Below are 24,960 nucleotides of genomic sequence, written 5' to 3' on the forward strand. Positions count from 1 at the left end.
AGTATCCCAGGCATCTTTTCAGGTGTTTCAGAAACTTTTCTTGGAGCTGGATTCTTCAAATATAAACTGATTACAGTACAGTAAGTCTAAACTGCTGTCTGATTTTCTGGGTGTGAATCAATGTAACAGAACACAAACATGGAACCTTTCGTCGGGAAATGTGGACGGTTTTCTTTAAAGACTGTAAAATACTTTTTGAAGTTTACACTGTTACAAATACACCATTAAAAATGAGATGCTTTCCTGTTCTTTTGACTGCAATAAAATAAGAATTGATTCATCTTTGTCTGTTATTCTGAAATCAGATATAATACTCATTACTAATAAAAATATTAATGGATACATTTTAAATCATGATGTTAAATTAAAATAGTATAATTGAATAGTATTTATTGTATAGTGCTAGGTCTTTGTCTTGTATACCCAATATTTTGTTTAAATTTAAATTAATTTCTAATTGCATATTGCAGATTACCTTTTTGAATGGGTTACTATTAAAGAGTTTATGGAGTGATTCTAACTCAATTTTTATTTGTTGAATTTAATTAATGATATTGCTTGTAATCTGTTGCCACACTTTTATTGAGTAGATATGCCATAATATTTTTTATTTTATAGTGCTAGATCTTTGTCTAGTATACCCAATATTTTTGTTTAAATTTTAATAAAAAATTTAATTGCAAATTGCAGTTTGGCTTTTTGAATATGTTAATATTAAGGAGTTTATAGAGTAAATCTAAATCAATTTTGATTTGTTAAATGTAATTAATGATATTGCTTGTAATCTGTTGCCACAACTTTATTGAGTAGATGGGGCATATTATTTTTTACAGTGTAGAAGTAAATTTTCACATTCACGACACAACACAAACACATATGGACCTAACACATATTTTAAAAAATACAAGTAAAAACGGTTTTATGTGGAAGGGCCCCTTTAACAATAATAAAACACGACTAAACCTGATGAAGATCTTCAGGATTACTTGAAAATCACAGACATTGTCAGAAACTTCATGAATTTAACTGTAGTTATGTAGTCATGAATCAGGATTTGTTATTTTCTGATCATTGACAGAGTCGTCTCACTCTATACAGCACTTGTTTGAATAAAAGTTTGTGTAGTGGAAAATGAGTCATTAATAATCTTAATCTGTTTTCATCCAACACAATGAAATGTTAAATTTATCAAGTATAGCTTAGATTCGAAAAGTTTTCACATAATAGTACATAATGGTACAGTGCCGGCGCCAGCCGAGCGCTGATGAGGGGGCGTCTTAAATACCAGAGGGGGCGATCACACAAAATGCATTTAATTCACCAAGCTAGAAAATACAAAGCTTTGGTACGTCCCTTAAGCTTTAACGTGTTATAAACAAACATCTCTGTAATACAACCACAAAAACTAAAGCTATAGTGAGCTACGTACATGATCTGAACACTTTTACTATAGACAACAACAAAAAAGCATACATAATGTTACTTAACAGCACAACACTGCTCATTTGAAGTTCAGACCCAGAGGTAGTTACTTTTTAATCCATTTCGACTGTCCATTGTGAAATTAGTTAATGCAATATAATACCCTGAAATTATGAAATGTTCGTACTTCGTGTTTGCTTTCCGTAGTGCAAATAATTTTTACGTAATGGTGGGGGACAGTGTTTGCAAATGGTTTCTAGCGCAAAAACGGTCCAAACGCAACATTTTATCAACATTTTGGTTCAATTTGATCATTTAACGTAGTTATTTTAACTGCCACAAGTAATGCACCATAAGCTAGCGATTAAACACCAGCAGATAGAGAACCACAATAGCAAAATGACAATAACTCGTTTACACATTTAGCTATGCTTTAGGATAGGCTAATTCAAATACCAATTCGTTAATTATAAATTCAATGTCTGTTTTTTATCTATTAATATTAATAATAATACACGTTTCCCTTTCAAATACGGTTCACTTCGCATTGCGTCAGTTGCTGATGCTATGGGGGAAACTCCTGTTTACTCCGTGATTGAAGCCTATTGGTTAACGTCTGCTAAGATCAATATTTTTAATATAAAGCTATAAGCTAAAAGAGCAGGCGCTGTTGTAATAGCGTCCAGCACGGCGGCTTGTGAGCCTCTCTGCTATGAATTCCCCAAGCGCGTCACCGGTCTGGCACCTCCCACGCCAGGATCGCGCTTATATTCATCGGTTGCCATATCCATGTTTCGTGCTCCCCCTGAACACACGGCGAGCCATGAGACTAGATGGATCAATAGACAAGTACACACGGACTAACCCAACCTGTGTTCTGTCACATCGCAACCGTGGCGAGATCTCTGGCACATATATGAATCCCCCGAGTGCATCGTGTGATACCGTTCATATGACGCATGGCTGTTCTGTCTGTGTTGCTGCTCCCCTCTGCCGTTCCTCTCTTGTTGAGAGGAACAAGCGGGGAACCGTAGAACTAGATAGATGCATACAACAAGCAAACACGGGCAGGTCTGCCCCTGTTCCCTGTCATAGCACAGCCACTCGTGCTCCACGCTCGCGGAGTCCCTCGCTTCTTTCCCCGCAGTGGTGAGGTCTCTTAACGGCTTTTTAGAGTTAGCACGCGGTCTTATGGCTCGCTGCCTCTAAATGCAGCTGTCTAGTGTTCAACGATTACAGAGCTTCATGCCCCTCCCCCCCGAAGCGGCGCGATCTCATTCATCTGCTCGATAAGGCGGACACGCCTCTATTGGAGCACCAAGAACACTTATTATAGAGCTTAACCGGCCTGAGTCTATCTCACTTCAGGGAGCTCACTATTCGTCTGCCCGGTCATTTCTCTCTGGTTTAGATGGAATCAGAGGCAGAACGAATTTGTTTATAATATACTGAGGCCCGAATACCTCCCTTTATTCAGTCCCGTCCTATATCAGTGCGCTGAATATTGGTACATTCTTATATACCCGTTTTTTCTGCCTTTTTAATAAACGGCAAAACCGCGGGCCTCACGGCAGACTTCCTCTCTGTGATGGGTCCAGTCTGACATTAAACCACCTAGATATACTGCTCTGCTCCGTGAGCCGTTTGGGTCACCATCACTCCCCGACGAACTGTCTGGGGGAAGAGGGGTTAAGTCGCGCCTCGGCTGGACTGCCCTAAAATGTTTTCTGTGTGCTGTTTATCCAAAAAACATACTGTGTAATACTGTCAGTTATGCGACCTCACTATAGTGGCGAACGGTATTGAATTCCTCTAAAAAGAGTAATTTCCGTGCTTACTATACTGTGTATTGACACCCCACGGTTGAACGGTGTCTCTAAACACTTTTTCGCCTTACTGACAAGCAATCAGTAATACGCACACACGGCCAGCTGTCCATAATTCTATCAACGCTTGTCGAAAAAAACCCCGGTTTGGCCATGTACTGTGTATTGACACCCCACGGCTGTACGGTGTCTCTAACACCTTTCTGCCAAATTCGCTCGCAGCCCACCTCAGTTTCTCCGCTACGATGCTGACGGCGCAAACGAGCACGGTCTTACGGCTGTTATTTTCTCTTCCTAGAGAGACGGCAGCCTCAGACTTTTCATGGCTCCAAGCGTTTGAATCGTGCCCTCTCCGGACGGCCACTCAAAGGCTTACAGCCAAGCGGTTTATGACGTTTTTTGGCCATATAGCTGATTTATATCAGCGGATCCGAAGACGCTCACACCCCCGCTCCGCTCCAATACTCTGAGATATTAAGGGTAATATCAACCTCAAGTGAGCTTGCTACCCGCCACAATAAGTTTCGTTTATGACGCTCGGAAAGCACGCTCAAAGAGCGCGCACAGTCAGACGCGCAGCATCTCGTTTAAGACGGGCTCACGTACCCCTCTAACGAGCCCCAGAAAGCTGAATATCGTGGCATTCTGTTCATAAGACCACTTCAGTTTGACTAAGCAAAGGTCCCACCCCGAGCTGACGGCCGGGAAGCTTATGCTTAAGTTAAACACGGCTGCATGAAGTGCTACCATTACGAGTTTGCCAGCATCTGCTGTGGGTTGAACACGTTTTACGACGGCAATCAGCCTTCGGCGCGTGGAATGCCCGTTTGTCACATATCAATCACCTTGTACTGTACATACGGTCCATTAAGGGGATTATTTTAGCACTGCAGCACTCTCGACCGTGTTATTGTAATAATGCGGTCGGGCAAACTACGGTGGTTTCACTATTTACGGAACCAGACTGAGATTTCGCCCCCTGTACAAGCTGGCGAGTCATCTCCTTTATAAACTCATTGCATCGCTTTATAAGCTATGTTCAATCAGAGTGATACGCATCTTGTGTTTAAACTACCAAGATGCAGACATATTAACCCGTTACGATGGGCGTGCGGAGATTGCATCCGTGGGACACGACCTACATTACGTGCCTTATGACACGTTGACACGAGCTGCTAGGACCCCTTTCGTGAGGCGTCCTTATGCAAAGTCTCTCCCCCTACCAGGCCCGGATTGGCCATAGGGAGAACCGGGAGGATTCCCGGTGGGCCGGTCTGTTTTTTTGGCCACGAGGGCCGGTGTTGTCATGCCACCGGGATGACGCGTATTTGCGGGTGAGAGATGTCCCCGCCGCTTTATGCACAAGTTGATTGTGTCCCGACCACTTATTGGAAGAATTCTTGCATTAGGGTTCATTGACATCTAAAACGCATGGGAAACGCAGGACGTGCTGCTGTCTTCTGGTTTTCAAAGCGCTTACTTGAACACGAGTTTTGTTTCAGACGCGTCTATATTGAGTGCGCTTGCCAGCCGCGCGTCTATATTTAAAATAAACTTGAGCGCGTCGCGTCTTTTGAGTGCGCATGCCGGCCGCGCGTCTATTATATTTTAAATAAACTTGAGCGCGTCTTAATACAAACGGGCTGGCCTCTAAACGTATTTTTTTTATCCAAGTCATAGATGAATTCTCTATGAATAGTCATTATTCATCGTTTATTGCAAGAGGAACAAAAATCTATTTGATGCAAAACTCATTAGTTTCAAAAGTATATCCATGACGTTTTCTTTTTTTAACACAATGTAGGCCTACGTTATTTAGCAATAGACATGATCTAAGTACTAAAAAAAAGATACAGATTATTTCCATTTGTTTCCAATGCATACTTGATAAATCTTGCTTGTGTATTGTATATCAGGGGTTTCCAAACGTTATCAACCCAACAGTTAATCTCAAGACTCACCATTTTTTAGAAATAGAAATATAGAGGAAAATACAAACACGTTTGTTTCCTTTAGTTTTTGAATAAGTTTACTTTAGTAATATATGGTCTTATGGTAGGGCTGCATAATTATGGCAAAAATTATAATTGTTTACTGCATTTGCACGGAATATGAAATTATATATTTGAAAAATACAGTGAATTGCAAGGCTGCAGAGAACAGTGCACTACTGCAGACTTATACTACTGAGGGTTTAAAGATATTATTTTAATACTCAGTCGTGAACTAAAGTGGGCCGGTCTAAGGCATGAAACTCCAGGGCTGAAAATGAGTCCCACTCCGGCCCTGCCCCCTACCTATCTATTTGGTGGTGATAACAGCGAACCACGCTCTTACTACAGGCCATTCACTTTATTCATAAGCCTGTCATTTCTCAGATGCGGACGGTGTTTGAGGCGCAGCGCTCTGGAACTGTCCAAGGTCCTGTATGACAGATACGTCTGACGTACATCAGACGATCAGCTGTTCATCTGCATCACAGATCACTCACTAGCGCACCTGTCAATACAGGTTATTTGTGGATCGTTGACGTTATCACCTCCCGTGACAATGATGCTCACTTGTGGTTAGTTTACTCCATGTATGGATTAGATCCTCGGGCATGGTCTTAGAGGTTTCTCATTTGACATTTGTGACACGGCCGGCTGGTCCCCGCCATCCATGTTGTCAGTTTACAGCTTCGACATCCCTGCTTCGCGCACTACTGAGGTTTGTTGCATTAAAGGTGTGCCCGTAAGCTCACCTGTATGCACGATATGGGTTTTAATTATATGCGTCCACCGTGCGCTTAGAGAAGCTCACATATGCACGCTATAACATTTCGGTATACACTAAAGATGCGCTCGGGAAAGCTCATCTGTATACACGGCTGTGACACATACATACATACATTGTTGTTCATTTGTGTACGTTCACGGTGCGTTGGGTGCCCACCGTTACGTTCATCAATCATATCTGTACACATTCACGGCGCGTTCTGTGCACTGATTTATCTATACGCATTCACGGTGCACTGAAGGGTTCACCCGTGTGCGCACAATTTATTATCAGGACACATGACGGCATAACACTCATCTATATGCATTCACGATGTACTCAAGTGCTCACCTGTGCCCATGCAATTTATAGTCAATACACATTACGGCGCGCTTGGAAAGCTCACCGATCTGTGCACTATAACACTACCTATGTGCATCCCGATGCGCTCGAGGGCGCACCTGGGTTCACACTATTGTGGTATCTGTATAATCCCACGCTACGAACCGTTCTGCCGCATATTATAGTCAGATCGGCTGTTCGTGAGCTTCGCAGATCACTCACTGTGTATGTCTGTTGCTTACAGTGGTTATTTAGATGGATCGTTGAAACCATCGCACTGGCTCACGCCCCTCTATGAGCTATTTCCTATAGGTTAGAGCCCACTCTGTGCGAGTTTGGCTTTATCATGGACTTGGTCTACAGGGGTATCTATATTTGATATCTGCTACACGGCCGGCTGGTCTTCGCCGTCTACGTTTGTCAGATTGTACAGCTTAGACCTCCCTGCCCTACGAGCGCAGGTTCTCTCGGCTCAATCATGCACGCTCATGCGTTTTATGTGTACACCATGGTGCGCTCAGCGAGCTCACCAACGTGACTCTGAATTTACTTATCTCGCACACCCGCGGCACGCTCGGTATCTTGCCGTCTTGTGCTATGTTATGTGCCCCCGGTGCGTTTAAAACCCCACTGTATGCGCGTCAACATTTTATATGGTGCTTACACTTTGCTTAAAGCTGTGAATATGCCAGGTATAGGGCCACACGCAGTGTCTCTCCGGTAAGGCACTTCAGTACGTTGTGTATGCACGGCGTGATGGGATTACGCTCCCCCATAGCGTCAGCAACTGCCGCAATGCGAAGTGAACCGTATTGAAAGGGAACGCTTAGGTTACTCACGTAACCCCGGTTCCCTGAAATAACGGGAACGAAACATTGCGTCTCTTGCCGTGCTACAAACGTCTACGCAGCGAGTGTTATTCGGCTACGCGCTTCAGTCGAATAATAATGAGCTCTTGACGATTGAACCGCGCTTATATAAGGACGTGTGCATCCCGCGCACGGGTTCAAACGTCATTGGTCTGTACTTTGTATAGACGTTAACCGATAGGCTTCAATCACAAAGTAAACAGGAGTTTCCCCCATAGCGTCAGCAACTGACGCAATGCTTCGTTCCCGTTATTTCAGGGAACCGGGGTTACGTGAGTAACCTAAGCGATTTTACTTTTGATAAACAGGTGTGTGTTAGAGAGAGATCGAATGCTTACCTTTAATGTTAAATCCAGAACAATAATAGGTGGTTGTATTTTAACTTGCAAGGATGCTGAAGAACATAAACATCTGAACTTTTTAAAACTATGTACAGTCTTGCTGAAGTTCATGGTGCCAGAATTGACATGACAGCCGAACATTTGGATCTGTGCACCTGAAATGCTCCGATAATAATCTACGCCACGGCATTATTTATGTGTGATAATCCGGAGTCCGGTTTGCAGAATTTGCAGTGCTATTTTACATATATCCATTGCTACAGGGCAGGCCCGGGTCACTCTCCCACTCCTTTCTGTAACTTTTGATATACTTTCGCACTTCGACATCTTGATTTCCCACTGAGACTGAGAACGCGAGCTCATTGTCGATGTGCGTCAAGCCGTCAACACAAAAGGCTTGTTCAACTATGTGGCGCTGCAAGAACCGACAGCCGGATGACGTCAAAGTACCGCGAGAACGATTCGAGAAATCATGCAAAGTGTAATTTCGTCTCGCTCTCGCGGCGCTTTGAAGTCATCGCCTCACAGTTCTAGTGGCGCCGCTTGAAGTGTAACAAGCCACGGTAGAATACATGCACACTTAATTTTTTTGTTTTGTTAAATAATTAGACTATGAAATTCACTTTAGGAAGACAATACACAAGGCAAATGTGATTTTTAAATAAAATATTATCATTAAAATCCCATTCAACATTAATGGTGATCTGAGCGGCGGGATAGTGCCGGTGAGGGGGCGACGCACCCTCGTGGCGACGCCCCCTCGTGGTGCCGGCCCTGAATGGTAACATACACAACATGAGATTTAGATATTTTTTCTCAGATCACACAAACACTCATCCTGAAGTTTAGACTGAAATCATTCATGTTCTTCACTCTCTGTAGGCTGAATAACTGCAGTATTACAGATGAAGGTTTTGTTGCTTTGGCTTCAGCTCTGAGATCAAACCCCTCACATCTGAGACATCTGAATCTGAGCTGTAATAATCCAGGAGATTCAGGAGTGAAGCTGCTCTCTGATGTACTGAAGGATTCACGCTGTAAACTGGAGATACTACAGTAAGTGTTATTATTTAAATGATTTTTCAAGTGTTTGTGAGGACAATAAATCTGTCAGTGATAATACTATTTAAGATTAATATTTCTTAACTACACAAATAATTTCTTTAATAAAAGCTTTAACTGATTCAGTGACTTCATTTAATTGATAGATTAAAAAACATAATGAAAAATAATAAAATACATAATAACTTTTGTTATCTACTGAAATGTGATGCGGGAAACACTTAATGTTAATAACTATATGTTAACTAAGCCATTATTAGAAAACAATTGAATACATTAAACAAAAATTACTCATCACATTATTTTATGTTTTCAGTACATTGAGTGCTTTGTGCAATTTCTGCTTGAAAATCAGGTCTAGGATCAGTTTCTTTAATTTAATCCAAATATTAAGTAAGTGAAAATGTACATCCAGCCAGTTATTATCACTGAATAAACGCTGACAGGATGATCAGGACTTGTATAACAGTCGGTTGGATGAATATTATCCTGCTTTAGCTGATTGCTATAATAAATAACTGGACACAAAATATTATTTAAAAAATATTTTATTAGTTCATTTGTAGGCTAATACATACATGTGTAAAAACATGCACACCTAGGGATGTATTTGAAGAGTTTCGTTGCAAAACAAGAGAACCACCGTTTTTTTTAATTGTTCAGAAATCTCATTTTTTGGTTGTGCATTCCAATTAATTTCAATGCAACTGCAGTTGGTTTGTTTTGATTTAAACCTTCATAACTTCAAAAATACAGCTAAGTAGCACCATAAAACAAAATAATAACATGATAACATAATAATAAACATGTTTTGACAAAAATGTTAAAACATAAATTTATCTCGTTTTGCAACGAAACTCTTCATTTGTTTAAAGTGTTTCCACCGTAGTTTATGTGCATTTTTTTCTTATCGCATAAGAAATTTATCAGACTCAATATTTTTTTTTTAATTTATGCACATTTTGCCATTTCCATCCATCATTTTTTATGCGATACCCCAGAAATGCACATAAAAATAGGTGGATGGAAACAGTTATTTTCACTTCCAGCACCACACTCTTTTATGCACATTGCTGGCGTGTTGTTATTTTGAGGCAATTGAAAACTGCTGTTTTTTTATTTAAAGGCTATATTAGCAATATGCGCCTATAGGCGAGTGCACAACGTGCATAAACTCTAAACTGGGTGGTACACTGGGCGAGAAGCACAGCGCAGTGTCGCTTCATGTATCTGCAAATTGAACACATTATTTTCTATTAATGTACACTAGGGGTGACCCCGAATAGTCGAAGATTCGATGCATCGATAGGAGAAGCCTGATTCGACTACCAATCTCACAGTCGAATCGTCGCAGATGTGTTATGAAATGAGGATCATTCAATTTTGGCCGTATATGGGTGCACACATGATCTGATTTCACATATAACAGCTTTCTCCCAATATATTAATATACAGCATATTATTATAATGCTGAAAATAATATGTGATGTAGCAGCTTTCAATAAATATTTTTAAAATGTGTTAAATCCAACTAACAACCCCTGTGTTGGGGCTACACGTCCATAAGAGGTTTCTGTGTTAATAAACCATTGAATCTTTGTTTCTACATTTAAAAGACAAAGCTGGCAATTCTGGCAATACTTTCGTTTTTTATTAATTTCTTTATTTTATTTATAAATCACTCGGGGTTATCTGATTTATCTATTTGGCTTGTGTTTTGTTTCCTTGAACTTGAGGCATTTTGCACATTTGTTCTGCACTTTGTTACTTCTGAACTTATTTTATTAAAAAAAGTATTTATTATAAACGTAAATTCTGATATAATTTAAGTCTGTACATTTTGGATTGTTTTTTGTTCTATCGATGTTGCGCTATTGCGTTCTGGCCATGTTTGCGCATGCAATTTAGCCGAACGTGCTAGGTGCTCTGCATCTCATATTTTGAAGTTTGTCAAACTAAACATTAAAAGACTGATGTTTTTCGACGGGTATTAGTTTTAAAATGTATTTAAAACAGAGTGGTTATCTTGTCAAAAGTTAAACTACAAAACAGGTAAGCCGTTTTTTAGATTTCAGTGATGTTACACGGAAATATCTGCACCGAAACTATATTTATGCCTGACACGACTGTCTTTCTTGTGATTTAATATTATGGTCGGTGTTCACTTTCAAATGATAGAAAAGAGATTACTGAAATAAATAATATCATCAGGTCTTTCTGTATCTAAAGTGAATACTGAGATGATCAATGTCAAAGCAAGCAAGCAGGTATTTCTGTGCTAAATAATAATGCATAGTGTCTATAAAATCATTAATTTCAGTGATTTTCTTGTTATAAATTAACGTTTAATGAATTGTATATAAAGCTTAGCTTTTATCATTTACAGTAACAATCACACATTATTTGACATTTGTCTTTTTTTGGTCATGGCTTTGATGCGCTTAATCTCCAAATGAAATAAAAATACTAAATTGTAGCCGGGGTTTCCAAGGCAGGATCACCTTTGTTATTTTTTTAGGTTTAGTTATCAAAATTTTTTTTTGTGTGTGTGATGTTCTGTAGATCGTGGGTTTAAAATGTTATGAGGAATAATTAAACAAATGTTGCCTAACATTTTACCTTAAATTATATATATAAATGTATCGTCTGTTTTGTCTTCGTTCATCACTTGAAAGACAGTTTTTGGTCACTTTATCAGAAAGTTGTTTATGTGTGCTGCTTGTGAAAGAAAATAAAAGTTACCAATTTGTACCTGGTCTGGCCCCCTCCCAACCCATGCACACACACACATAGATGATTCGACTATCGGTCGACTATGGAAAGATTCGACAATTCTGATTTGAATATGTAAATCCTTAGTCGTGGACACCCCTAATGTACACACACACCGGCGGCACCTTACAGCGGCTGTGACTCTGGATGCTGCTCAAATCCCTGGCGCACCATTCACATAGTTTAACATTAAAGAAACAGTACGTAAGAAATTTATATTAATTAATCATAAAATGGCCCTGATATGTCACTAGACATTAAGAAACCATCTTCATTTCAAATACTTATATCACTCACAACAGTGGTCTGGCCAGGATATTGTCATGTAAAAAGTGGAGTTGCAGCCCTCAACTGATGTTTATGTTGTCATTTTGTGTATTGGCCACCAGTTGTGTGATTGCAGTACCAGTTTTAGCCACAAATTTTGTGATTGCAATACCGGTTTTGGCCACAATCCTACATACTGTTCCTTTAAATAACATCTTGTTTGTCCAAAAATGTTGTGCGGTGTGCGATACCTGTGAGTTGTCCTACATGCGGCGCTGCACTTCTCACCTGGTATGCAAACTCCTTAACACGCTTACAAAGGAGAGATGCTCAGAAGCACAAATATTACAAATAAAAGGATTACAATGTAAAAAATTATGAAGATAATTTTTGTAACAATAGTAATTGTATGTTTTAGAAGTTCCTATTTGCTGTAATGACAAATGAAATTGGTTTCCTCTCCAAAGAAGCCGTCGATCTGTGGCAGAGCGCAGGGATCTAGAAGGCGTATAAAGCCCTATTCGCACCGGATTAGTATTACCTGATGACCTCTAGTGATTTGTAATAATTGCGGAGGTTGTCTGTGATCTTAATCCCGTGCGAAGCGGCCATGTCTTTAATTTGTAAAGTAAAAATTCCTCCGCAAATCACCTACCATATTTCGCCGAAACACGAGCTCCTCTGATAATTTTAGCCGCGTGGGAATTGGCATCTCTGTAATTTGGCCAGCATTTGTTACCTGTGCGCACATACAGAGACACTATACAAGATACCGATTTTTAATTTGCTTTCATGGGGAAACTTGAGGGCTTTATTAGTACCTATATTTCAGATTTCAAACGTCCTCTCGTCTATCTTGATAAAGGGTTTTATTTAATGCTGGTAAACAATCAGTTATATTTTGATGCCTTATGTATTTGTGTTGATCAGTAAGATTAAAGTAATTTTAAATCTTTAAAACTGCATTTAGATGACGCTAATTCTGTCATCCCAGTTTCACTTTTTTCCCCACACGTTCACTCACTGTATGATTTAACGAAATATGATTTGGTTAGGTACCTTTTACAGCATGTCGCGGTGTTGCGTAAATAGTGTTATGCAAAGCTTCAACAGTATATCTGGAGATAAGTCAGTAAATTTAAGTGAAATCACAGGCTTTGCTTATTCCGTGCGAACCGGCCACACGAAACTCAGACGTAGGGATGTAATTTCTAAATCACACAGGTCCCCAGATAATACTAATCCCGTGCGAATAGTACATAAGTCTGTAAAAGCAATTGAAGGTAGGGGGGGCTGACCCAGTGGTGGTTTTAAAAGCCAGGAGAAGAGCTTTGAATTTGATGTGAGCCGCTATAGGAAGCCAGTGTAACCTGACGAAGAGAGGAGTGATGTGCACCCTCTTTGGCTTATTGAAGGCCACTTTTGCAGCAGAATTTGTGATCATCTGTTGGAGTTTCAAATTTATTCTACTTTATCGTCAACTAATGATCTGATTTAATAGGTTGTGTTAGTAAACAGTTTTTTGTTTGCATAAAAGACGGTAAATAAAACAACACATGGTGCTTATATTCAGGAAATTACTATATATTGGGCCCTTACAATGGTCCATTACCCTCCTGTCTGTCATAAGAAATTTGCTTTGGCTAATATTCACATGTTTATTTTCTAGATCAGGTGTAACAAATAATTATCTTTGAGCTTACCTGCTGTAAGAGACAATGCAATGCTAAATTTTAAACTTTTCACATTTGATTTACTGTCTGTTAATGAAGAAGTAATTTTAGTAAAAGTTGTTCAGGAAATCAAAATTCCATAATAAACCTTATACTTACTTCAACAGAATAGCTCAACACTAAGAATTTTTGGCAAAAAAGTAATTTATTTAAAAGTTAATATGGATTAATCCTTTTTTACAAAGTTACAGTCAAGACCAGTGAGTGATTTTCTCTTCTTTTGTTTAACTTTAATGACTTCAACAGGTATACTGTTTATTAGGCAGGGTTTAGACAGAATGCAATAAAATGTTAACATTTAAACTATGTGCATGCGTGCTACCGGTGGATGAAGCATTGTGCCACTCATGATGCGTCGGATTTACAAGTTCAAGGCTGTCAATCTAATCATTATACAGCTGTATAATAGTTAGCGTTTGAATACTTACATCTTTCTTGTACTTTCATTTTCTGAGGAATCGCACAGCTGTCCTCCTTTGAGTTGCACCTCTGTCTGTGATTTGATTTGTCATCTGGAATCATTTTGACTTTATCTTACTTAATGGGGCGCAGCGAAGATCTATTGGCTTTTGACATCACACTACCGCGAGATCGATTTAAAAGCATACAGAGTCATTTACTGTTGAATCGGTCTTGTGGTGCTAAGACATCACATGCCGATCGGTCTGTACAGTGCCGCAAGAAGCTAAACGAGCGCTGAACGTTGGGTTAAATAAGACGAAGACATCAATGGTGGGTACGACCATGCACATGAGTGAAAAAAATACAGCAGAGAAGAATGTCTATTTTAGCGTTAGATTTCTTTTTTGAGCGTGAGAGCGTGAGATTGAGGCTGTATGCGTGACTGTCACGCCAGATGCGTGAGAGTTGGCTACCCTGCAATAGTCCAGTCTGGACAGGACAAGAGCCTGAACTAGGACTTGTGTAGCATGCTCAGATAGGAAAGGTCTATTTTTCCTAATGTTGTAGAGCAGGGGTGTCCAGACTTTTTTGTGTGGTGGTCTACTTTGAAAATGATAAAGCCGGCAAGATCTACCTGCTAAACACTGTTAATTTTTTTATAACACTTTTAATGCTTGTTAGAACTATGCTGCATATATATCTACATTGAATTTAGGGCTGTCACCATTATACTCTATTCTTTTTTAGGAGTTAAACAAAATCCTTGAGTACATGTCGAATACTCCTTAAAATAGCGGAGATTGCGGAAACAAACTAGAAAAAACAACAGTATCAGAAGCATGTAGCTCAGTACTACGCTGCTTCGCTCGCTCGCTCGCCCTCTCTCTCTCTCTCTCTTTCGTGCACTTACACACACACCATGCGGGTGAATCGGCTCCTGTGTGAAGGCAAGAATGCGCGTCCTGGTAAATTTCGGAAGTTAGATTGCTGTGAGCTGCAGCAGCCTGTCATAAGATTTATAAAAACACATTTGAGAAAATATACGCAGCAACTCAAAAAGACTTGCGTGTTTCACAATTACTCTAAGACCATAATGCCAATTTCACACGTGGAGCAGCTAACTTATGTGCGATCTACTGGCATTGCCTTTGCTATCGACTGGTCGATCGCGATCGATGTATTAGACCAGTGGTTCATAAACTTTTTCAGCGTGCGGCCCCCCTTGTGTACAGTGCATTTTTTCGCGGCCTCCCGAAAGAAAATTTATGACAAAAACATTTAATATTTTAATTAAACAAAACATAAAATTATACGTAGTAGCGCTGTTGGTTCCCTTTCAGTCGGTCACTACGACGTCACGTTGTGACCGACGAATTGGGAACCACTTCGCGGGTGACCTATCTATTTCGAGAAACTATGAAAACGCCAATGAACTTGGCATGCAGGTATTTGCATAATGCCGGTGCCGGCCCGCCAGGTGCGTATATAAGCCGCAGGTGCACAATACCAAATCGGCTTTATTGCTTCGAAGCCGGCAGATATCTGGTCACGAGAAGCTTACTGATCTTTGTAGATCCTTTATCTGAAGGGAAAATATTCTCAGCTTGCCGAAGTTGGTTGGGCAAAGACACCTCAGCAGAGGCTCGCAGTGTTTTTTCTCCACCCTTTCTCTCTCTCTCTCTCTCTCTCTCTCTTTAATTTAGGACTTGAGTTCGAGTGAGTGCGTTGCCTCTCCCTGTGTGTTTCACCAGCTCGCACAAAAGAGTGATTTCCCTTAAAGAGCAGCACGTTTGAGCTTTGTGTCTTTTTAAAGACAGCCATTAATTCGTGTCCCGGTCGGGATCGTCTTTTTAAAGATGGATTTCCGTCCGTGCTCAGTTTCTGGATGCGGTGTGTTCATCGCCCGCCGGGATGGCCACGAGCATTGTTTTTCGTGTCTGGGGCTCCAGCACGCAGAGACAGCATTGCGTGATAGTTCATGCTCCATCTGCGAGGGCATGACTATGGCGGATTTGCGAGGACGGGTGTCGTTCCTCCGGCAACGGCCCCCGCCTTCCAAATCTGGTGCTGCTAAGGGCGCAGCTACCAGACTTGCGGTGCTGGGTCGGTCTGCTCTGAGACACCTGCACGCGGGAGGTCATGATTTGGCGGAGTTCTCTGATCTGGTGCTTCGTGTGACCAAGGTCACCGCACGGGCCGTCGGGCGTGCAATGTCTACCCTGTTAGTCCAGGAACGCCATCTCTGGCTGTGCCTGGCGGACAAGAAGGATGCTGATAAGACCCGGCTCCTGAATGCTCCGGTTTCCCAGGCCGGCCTGTTCGGCGAGACGGTTGAGGAGTTTGCGCAGCAATTCTCCGCGGCCAAGAAGCAGACTGAGGCAATCGCTCAGATCATGCCACGTCGGAAGCGTCCTGCGCCTGCCCCGTCTACGTCGGCGCCTCAGCCTGCTCCTCGCCGAGGGCATCCTGCGGCGGCCGCCCCCGTTCCTCCCCGGGGCTCTTCTAAGAAGCGAGGAACCGGTCATCAGCAGTCCGCCCCGCCTGCTCAGCCCGCTTCAAAGGGTGGAAAAAGGAAGTCGAAGCGGCCCTGAGACGGGCGACCTAGAGATGGAGGGGATCGCTCTTCGGGAGATGGTGAAGGCACCACTCCCCCCACCGGAGGAGGGCCGGTTGGGGAATCCTTTGTTTCATTTTTCTGTTCCGCCGACTTTTTAGTCGGCACCCACACAATCACAGAAAGAGCGAATTCCACTTCCATCTCTAGGTCTTCAGATGAACGCCAGAGACACGAGCGGGCTCATAACCCCCTATTGTTCTCCGATTCATCAGAGAAGTACGAGAGCAACGCACAGGCTCATAACCCCACCGTGCTTTCCAACTTCTCAGGCGGTAGGAGACAATTACAGGCTCATAACCCATCGTCTTCCTCCTCCTCCTTCGCCAGAGGGTGCATCGAGTGGCGTGAGGTGTCTTCAGCAGAGCCTCCCTTACTCACCCACCCAGCAGCGGACTCAGATGAGTGTTACCATACACAACACTGCTGTCTGTGCGGCCAATACGCACACAACGGCGATCACCTTCGTTGCGCCCGCCGCAGGTACACCGATCGTGCCTTTAGTCCCCCTCGCACGGTATCTGGGGGCGTGGGAACAGCTGCCGAGCCCGTGGCATTGGCTTTTACGCACAATTCGTCTCGGCTATGCGATCCAATTATCCCGGCGTTCCCCCAAATTCTCCGGCTTTCGTTTCACTGCGGTGAGAGCTGCCGATGCGCACGTCCCTTCGTGCGGAGGTCGCTGTCTTATTGGCGAAGGACACGATCGAGCCGGTCCCTCCAGCTGAGATGAGGTCGGGGTTTTACAGCCCTTACTTCATTGTACCCAAGAAAAGCGGCGGCTTGCGACCAATCCTTCACCTGCGTTCGCTGAACCGTGCACTTCACAGAATGCCGTTCAAGATGCTGACGTCCAAACCCATATTTCCATGCATTCGTCCAAACGATTGGTCCGCATCTATCGACCTGAAGGACGCGTACTTCCACGTATCGATTCTCCCCCGGCACAGGCCGTTTCTCCGCTTTGCGTTTGAGGGGCGAGCATACCAGTACAAAGTCCTCCCATTCGGGCTTTCTCTGTCACCCCGTATATTCACCAAAGTAGTGGAGGGGGCTTTAAAACCCCTGAGAGAGAAAGGTGTGTGCATTCTCGCGTATCTAGACAATTGGCTCATAATAGCTCAAACACGTCAGACGCTGTGCGATCACAGAGATTTAACTCTAAAACACCTCACTAGTTAGGGTCTTCGGGTCAACTGGAAAAGAGCAAGCTTTGCCCCGTGCAGAGAATCTCTTTTCTCGGGATGAAACTGGACTCGGTCGATTTGACAGCTCGTCTAACAGAAGCGCGTGTACAGTCGATTCTGACTTGCCTGAATACATTCAAGAGCAAGAGCGCGGTCCCGCTGAAACAATTCAGAAGCTCCTGGGGCATATGGCAGCAGCTGCGGCTGTGACACCACTCGGGCTGCTTCATATGCGACCGCTTCAGCATTGGCTTCACGACCGAGTCCCGAGGAGAGCGTGGCTGCGCGGCATTCACCGTGTTATCATTACATCTGTGTGTCGTCGCACTTTCACTTCGTGGTCAGACCGTGCATTTCTCCGAGCCGGTTTGCCTCTGAGACAGGTTTACAGGCATGCAATGTATGCACAGATGCTTCGGACACGGGGTGGGGGGCCACTTACGATGGGCTTGCGGCTTCGGGGGTCTGGACGGCACCCCAGCTGCATTGGCACATAAATTGCAGAGAAATGTGGGTTCTATATCTTGCGCTCGTCTGTTTCAGCAATGAGTTACGGGTCAAAGACGTATTAGTTCGCACAGACAATACTGCAACCGTTGTGTACATCAATCGCCAAGGCGGTTTACGCTCGCGTCACCTGTCACATCTCGCCCGTCACCACCTCACTTGGAGTCAGAATAATTTGAGGTCTCTTCATGCCATTTACATTCCGGGCATGCTCAATGTAGAGGCGGATGTGCTCTCTCGGGCTGCGCGTCCCGACGAATGGCGGCTCCACCCCATAACGGTTCAGCAGATTTGGAGACGTTTTGGCAGAGCGCAGATAGATCTGTTTGCTTCCCCAGAGACGGCCCATTGTCGCCTGTTCTATTCACTAGCCGACGACTCGCTCGGCGTGGATGCATTGGCACACAGCTGGCCACGAAACATGCGCAAATACGCGTTCCCTCCAGTGAGCCTCATTGCGCAAACCCTATGCAAGATCCGGGAGGACGAGGAAAGCGTGCTGTTGGTGGCACCATATTGGACAACCAGGAGTTGGTTTCCAGAACTCTCTCTCCTCGCGACACCCCCTCCTTGGAAGATTCCCCTGAGGAAGGACCTTCTTTCTCAACAAGAGGGAACATTATGGCACCCGCGCCCTGACCTGTGGAACCTCCATGTGTGGTCTCTGGACGGGGCACAGAGGACATGAGTGATTTATCGCAAAAGGTTTCTAACACTATTGCTGCAGCGCGAGCGCCGTCTACGAAACAGGCTTACGCGCTTAAATGGAACCGGTTTGTCGACTGGTGTTCTTCCCAATGTGAGAACCCCCGAGAATGCCCGATTAGTGTTGTGCTTTTGTATCTCCAGCGTCGCTTGGAGAATAGGCTGTCACCATCCACTATTAAGGTCGATATCGCTGCGATATCAGCTCATCATTCACCCGTAAACGGTAGGACAGTGGGTCAGCACGACCTGGTCATTAGATTTCTCAGAGGCGCTCGAAGGCTGAATCCTTCGCGTCCTCCCTCTATTCCTCCTTGGGACCTGTCCTTGGTGCTGAAATCACTCCAGGAAGCCCCATTTGAGCCTCTGCATACTGTGAGTGTTAAATTTCTTACTATGAAGACTTTAACTCTCCTTGCTTTGGCTTCTGTTAAGAGGATAGGGGATATTCATGAATTTTCGGTCGATGATTCGTGCCTTCAGTTCGGGCCAGCTGCATCCAGCGTAACACTGAGACCCCGGCCCGGCTTCGTGCCCAAAGTTCCCACCACTCCTTTCAGAGATCAGGTGGTGAACCTGCAAGCGCTGCCTTTGGAGGAGGCAGACCCAGCCATGGCTTGGTTGTGCCCTGTTAGTGCACTACGTGTGTATATAGACAGGACGCAAAGCTTTAGGACCTCAGATCAGCTCTTTGTTTGTTACGGTGGTCAGCAGAAAGGGAAAGCTGTCACCAAGCAGAGGATGTCCTGTTGGATTGTGGATACTATAGCCCTTGCATATCAAAAGCAAGACGTGCCTTTAATCTAGACGTCCATTTAATTTACGTGCTCACTATACACGCAGTGTGGCATCATCTTGGGCACTGGCTCGTGGTTCCTCGCTAACGGATATTTGTAGAGCTGCAGGCTGGGCGACACCTAATACGTTCACAAGATACTATTGTGTTCGTGTCGAGCCAGTATCCACTCGGGTTCTTTCTGTTAACTAGTTAAGAACACAGAGGGTCGGCTCGTGTGTCGGCTTGGAGCCTCTATTTTGGTGCTGCACATTTGCACCATTACAGTTTGCTGTTCCATTGCTGTTTTCAGGCCGGGCACTGTTGCTCGGCTTCTCAGCAATAATATAGCTGATTTGGTATTGTGCACCTGCGGCTTATATACGCACCTGGCGGGGCGGCGCCGGCATTATGCAAATACCTGCATGCCAAGTTCATTGGCGTTTTCATAGTTTCTCGAAGTAGATAAGTCACCCGCGAAGCGGTTCCCAATTCGTCGGTCACGACGTGACGTCTCCGTTCCCTTCCTTCAAAGAACGAGGGTTACATACGTAACCGAGACGTTAGTTGGCTTATTATTTTTTAGGTTTAATTACACAGAATTCATGATAAATTATTGTATTTTATAAAATGTCATAAAACTGGGGCCCCCCGGCACCATCTTGCGGCCCCCCTGGGGGTCCCGGCCCCCAGTTTGAAAACCATTGTATTAGACACCCCTGTTGTAGTGGATAAATCTACAAGAGCGGGCGGTGCTGGTGACATGATCCGTGAAACTGAGCTCATTATCAATGACCACTCCCAGGTTTCTGGCTGTTCTTGAAGACGTAATGGCCGAAGAACCTTAGTTGAACTGAAAGATTGTCTTGAATCTTAGGGTCAGATGGTATGACAAGCAGTTCTGTCTTAGCAAGGTTTAGCTGGAGATAATGATCCTTCATGTGTGGGCCGACATGACCTAATTTTTTTTATCAGACAAAGTAAGACTTTCCAATTTAGGAAATGACACTGTCTATTTTCAATTTGCTGAACCCCATTCAATCATATAACTCACTACATCTGATTCCATGGCTCAAGACGATTCGATTGGACCCTATGACGTCATTTTCCGTCATGAAAAATTTTCCGCCATTTTGAAATATTCGTAAAACCTACTTTTTCGAACTCGTCCTAGATATTTTGTCCGATTGCCACGAAAATTGGTATGTATCATCTAGACACACTCATGGCAAAAAGTTATCAAAAAAATGTCGATACAGCAATCCCTTGTTGTATACCGCCTTAACGAATTTTACGTAGAGTGCAAAAAAAAACAGATTTTAGGCTGTATCTTCGTTAAACTAAGGCCTATTGACACGACACTTGGTACTTGTGATGCCAGTCAGGAACTGAGGGTGCAGGCACAATTTTGTCATTGCGCCCCCTAGTGGTTTTGAGATAGAAAATGGTTATTTTGCCTAAAACTACTGCAGCAGTACGTCTTAAATCATGAGTCATCATAGATTTTTCCTTTCATGGCTTGGAGTATAATCACTGGTGGATGTCAATTTACTCTCTAGCAACCAATGAGAATACCTTATCAACCGTTTTTGCAAGAGCTTTTTCTCTGCATCAGAAAATCGTAGAGACATGGGGATGGTCTCTTTTGACTAATTTAACTTGTTGTAACATGTTGTGACCCATGTTTTGCCACTGCAAACATCACATACATGTCCTTTAGTGCTCTAATGTTCCATGATTGTCAATAACAGAAGGACGATTGCAGTAGACAAGAACATAGATTATTTTTGTTGATTACTTTTGCATTTTTTCATCTGAAATCATTACGTTTACCTAGGTTCTTTAGTCTGCTTATCCAAACGCAACTTTACATCCTTCTGTGCCCTTTTTGGCTTGACCCCGGAATTGCTGCTTGCAGCTATATTTAAAATTGATTTAGTATATGTTGTTATGTATTTCTATTGGCTGCATCTAGTTTTTCTCCTAAGAGAAATTGACGCCTTATTGGTATACTTAATAATACATTTTGATTGTATTACTGTACATAAATATCTATTCTGTATTTTTATTCTGACAAAATTTTATTAAATTCCTTATTTAGCTTAATCCCATGCCTTAATCTAATTTGGTATACATTTTTTGATCAACAGAATCTACATATAATTTTATGATTAATTGTTTTGTTCATCCTTTAATTAGGATTATAAATTCCCTTCTATTGTAGTGATTTCCTGTCTCCGTCATATTTAAGTACCTTTTCTCTCCATCCTAATGATAACGAGGTGAAACTTTTTCTTTTTCTACAAATCCAAAATAGTTCTCCATACGATATTGTCTGATCTTCAAATATCTTCATTGTATATGTTGCTATGATTTGATTATAATATTCTTCTAATATCCTTTCTCTTCTCACTTTTACACTTAAGATAGACTATTTGATGTCTTCATGATAGATAGGTTTTTTATAGTTGATTCGTTCAAGCTTCCTATTATAAAGCATTTCCTATTGAATTTTCCTAAGTCTATAATTTCATAAGGTTGACATTTTCTTACTGTATCATTTTGAAATCTCTATCCTTCATTTTTCTATTTTTAATGCTTTGTTATTATACTACCATTGACACAAATTTCCAAATTGTGGCCTGCAAAATGTATTTTAAACCCAGAATTTCCCAAAAGACCTAAATATTATCCAGATAAGTTGACCTTAAAGGCGGAGTCCACGATGTTTGAAAGCCAATGTTGATATTTGAAATCACCTAAACAAACACGCCCCTACCCCAATAGAATCTGGACCTTCTGTTAATAGACCCGCCCCACACATACGCAACCCGGCAAGGATGTCGGTTAGTAGACACGCTCCTTGCTGCTGATTGGCTATAAGTGTGTTTTGGTAGTCGGCCCGTCTCCTTTTCCAACGCGTTTTTCAAACATCGTGGACTCCGCCTTTAACTTTTTCTCTTATCCATAAGAATTCTTGAATTTATTACCCTTATCATATATGAGGACTTGAAAATGTTATTACCTTATTAAAAGCTGGTTTAGTTTAAAGCATAAAAAAGCAACTGCAAAATATAAAAAAAATATCAAAATGACGGTTTAAAATGTGTTGCGGTGGGCAAGTGATATAACTGGTGAGAGGCTGAAGCACCGGTAATCACTGTTAGTGATAGACCGATATATCGGCCGGCCGAGATATCCGGCCAATATTTGTGACTTTTATGTGTATCGGCATTGGCTGATACGTGGCTGCCGTGTTCGGCAATTTTTTCCGACATTATTTACAGACAGAGTGCTGGAAGCCGCAAGCGATGCAGGTCATGTGACTAAAAACAACTAACCTTTCCATGACAACATCGAAAGCTCGGCCTAACAGCTGATCATAGCTGGTCAAAGCGGATTTTATTTCTCATCTCTATGGGGCGGTTTTTCTGGACAGGGATTAGACTAGTCCTAGACTAAAATAAATGTAAGAACTGTCCAAACTTAAAACATCTCTATTTAGCATATCTTAAAATACATCAGTGCCCTGTGTTTTGCCTCAAAATGGACACAGGTAATGTTTTAGTAAGGCATGTTTGTTAAAACTAGTTATATTTCCTAATTAAACTTTGCTCTAGTCCTAGTTTAAGATAATTCCTGACTGGGAAACCACCCCTATATATATTTCTAGTAGTAAAGTGCTAGAAATCAATATCCTTTGCTGATTGTTCCTCATCATTGTGGAGAGTGCAGTTCATGGTTCCATAGCACCCTCACCTGTTTTTACTATTTGTTAAATATAATTTTTTTAAAGTTCAATAAATGTTACTTTTTTAAGAGACTACTAATTGAGACTTGTAACATTTGGCACAATCATTGTTGAATTTTTATGATGTAAACTGAGTGAGCAAAAGCAGTATCGGCTCTAAATATCAGCTCAAGAAAATCAGCAGCCTGTAAGCCCGGCTAAAGGGCGATTTATAGTCGTGCGTAGGTCCTACGGCGTAGCAGCGACGGCGTAGGTTCCGCGTCGGTTTTCATTTATACTTGTGCGTCGCCGTCCGCGTCGACGTGCAAACACACGCGAAACCGCTGGTTGGCAGTAATCACGCGTGTAACCACAGTAGCAGCAGAAGTCGTCACAGAAGAAGAAGCTAAGCAAGTAAACCCACAAACGAAGAAGAAATAGCAACTTGTTGTGTATAATTTGAGAAGAACAGCAATGATGGAAGTAAATAAACAGCGACTTATGTTTCAGTTTGAGTTAAATCACTTCTCAACTTGGCTCGTCTTTGTTTTCACCGTCTCAAACGGAAATACCTATGACGCAGTTTTTTTACCTGACGGGAGGGGTTCTGGTGGACCAATCACAGCGCTTACGGTCCGCGTAGAGCCGACGCGCTGTTAGAAAATTTGTGAGGTGCGCGTCAGGCTACGCAGAGCTACGCACAGGCTACGGATAGCCTACGCCGTAGCTACGCCGTAGGACCTACGCACGACTATAAATCGCACTTAAGGCTGATGAAACAAAAATCGGCATCGGCACTGAAAAATCCATATCGGTCGATCCCTAAGCACCGTTTCACAGACTATCGCAACAAGCCTACTATCGGCCCTCAGATAAGTTAGATCCTCTGGCACAATAAGGAATGTTGTCTCGTCTCCTCCTCTGCTCCTTTTTATTTTCTGTACACAAATAGCTCAATTGATAGACAATTAGTTTCTTCATATAACACTTAATTTCACATTAATTTCAGGACTCTCCTGTGAAAGAGATTTTGAATCTCAGAGAGATTTTCCTGATTAAATAAAGGTCAAATAAAAAAATAAAAATAAAAACATGGTTTCTCCAATACGCATAGGTCGATCGGCGAACATTTCATGCCGTGTTAAAGGTGTACTTTATGGTAGTTTACATGCTCATTAATTCAAGGTAAAACATCAATCCGGTTAGGATTAGTATTTTCACACATTTTGTTAAGTAGGGCTTTGAGGATAATTTCTTTTCTATACCTTTTTATCTACCATCCCTTGTGATTGTAGATGATAGTCAAACTTTTCTTCACTCTTATCAGTCAAATCTATTTTTTTGTTCTTATCACAACTCAAAATCTTCATTCTTATCACGAATTAAATAATACATTTTCATTCTACTTATTTGCCCCATGACTGAGATTTTTCACTTCTATACGATCTAATAAGATTTCCGGACACTCTGAGGCCCTTGTAAGCTTCCACATCTGTTTGCCCATGCTGGCAAAATCAACTTTTCTCCTGTAAGCCTATATTCAATGACAACCAATTATCAACTATATCAACCTTTTAGCAGTAATTAACCAGACTAACCTTTATACAGGTTTAGAATGGATAAAACACCATTCCAACATGCTGAATGTT

The 24,960-nt window shown here is 42.2% G+C and overlaps 1 protein-coding gene across 3 annotated transcripts in view; it reads left to right on the top strand.

The window, feature by feature from the left end:
• The window catches only part of LOC141363388 (NLR family CARD domain-containing protein 3-like), a 123,710-nt gene that overhangs the window by 45,514 nt on the left and 53,236 nt on the right, over positions 1-24,960 (top strand). For 2 of the 3 annotated variants that reach the window (XM_073866055.1, XM_073866056.1), the window contains exon 7: positions 8,440-8,613. The exons of the other annotated variant lie outside the window; for it this stretch is intronic. In XM_073866055.1, coding sequence (XP_073722156.1) covers positions 8,440-8,613 — 174 coding nt within the window. The remainder of the gene's footprint in view (positions 1-8,439; positions 8,614-24,960) is intronic. 3 annotated transcript variants of the gene reach the window in all.

Source organism: Misgurnus anguillicaudatus, unplaced genomic scaffold (genome assembly GCF_027580225.2).
Source record: "Misgurnus anguillicaudatus unplaced genomic scaffold, ASM2758022v2 HiC_scaffold_34, whole genome shotgun sequence".
Classification (NCBI taxonomy): Eukaryota; Metazoa; Chordata; class Actinopteri; order Cypriniformes; family Cobitidae; genus Misgurnus; species Misgurnus anguillicaudatus.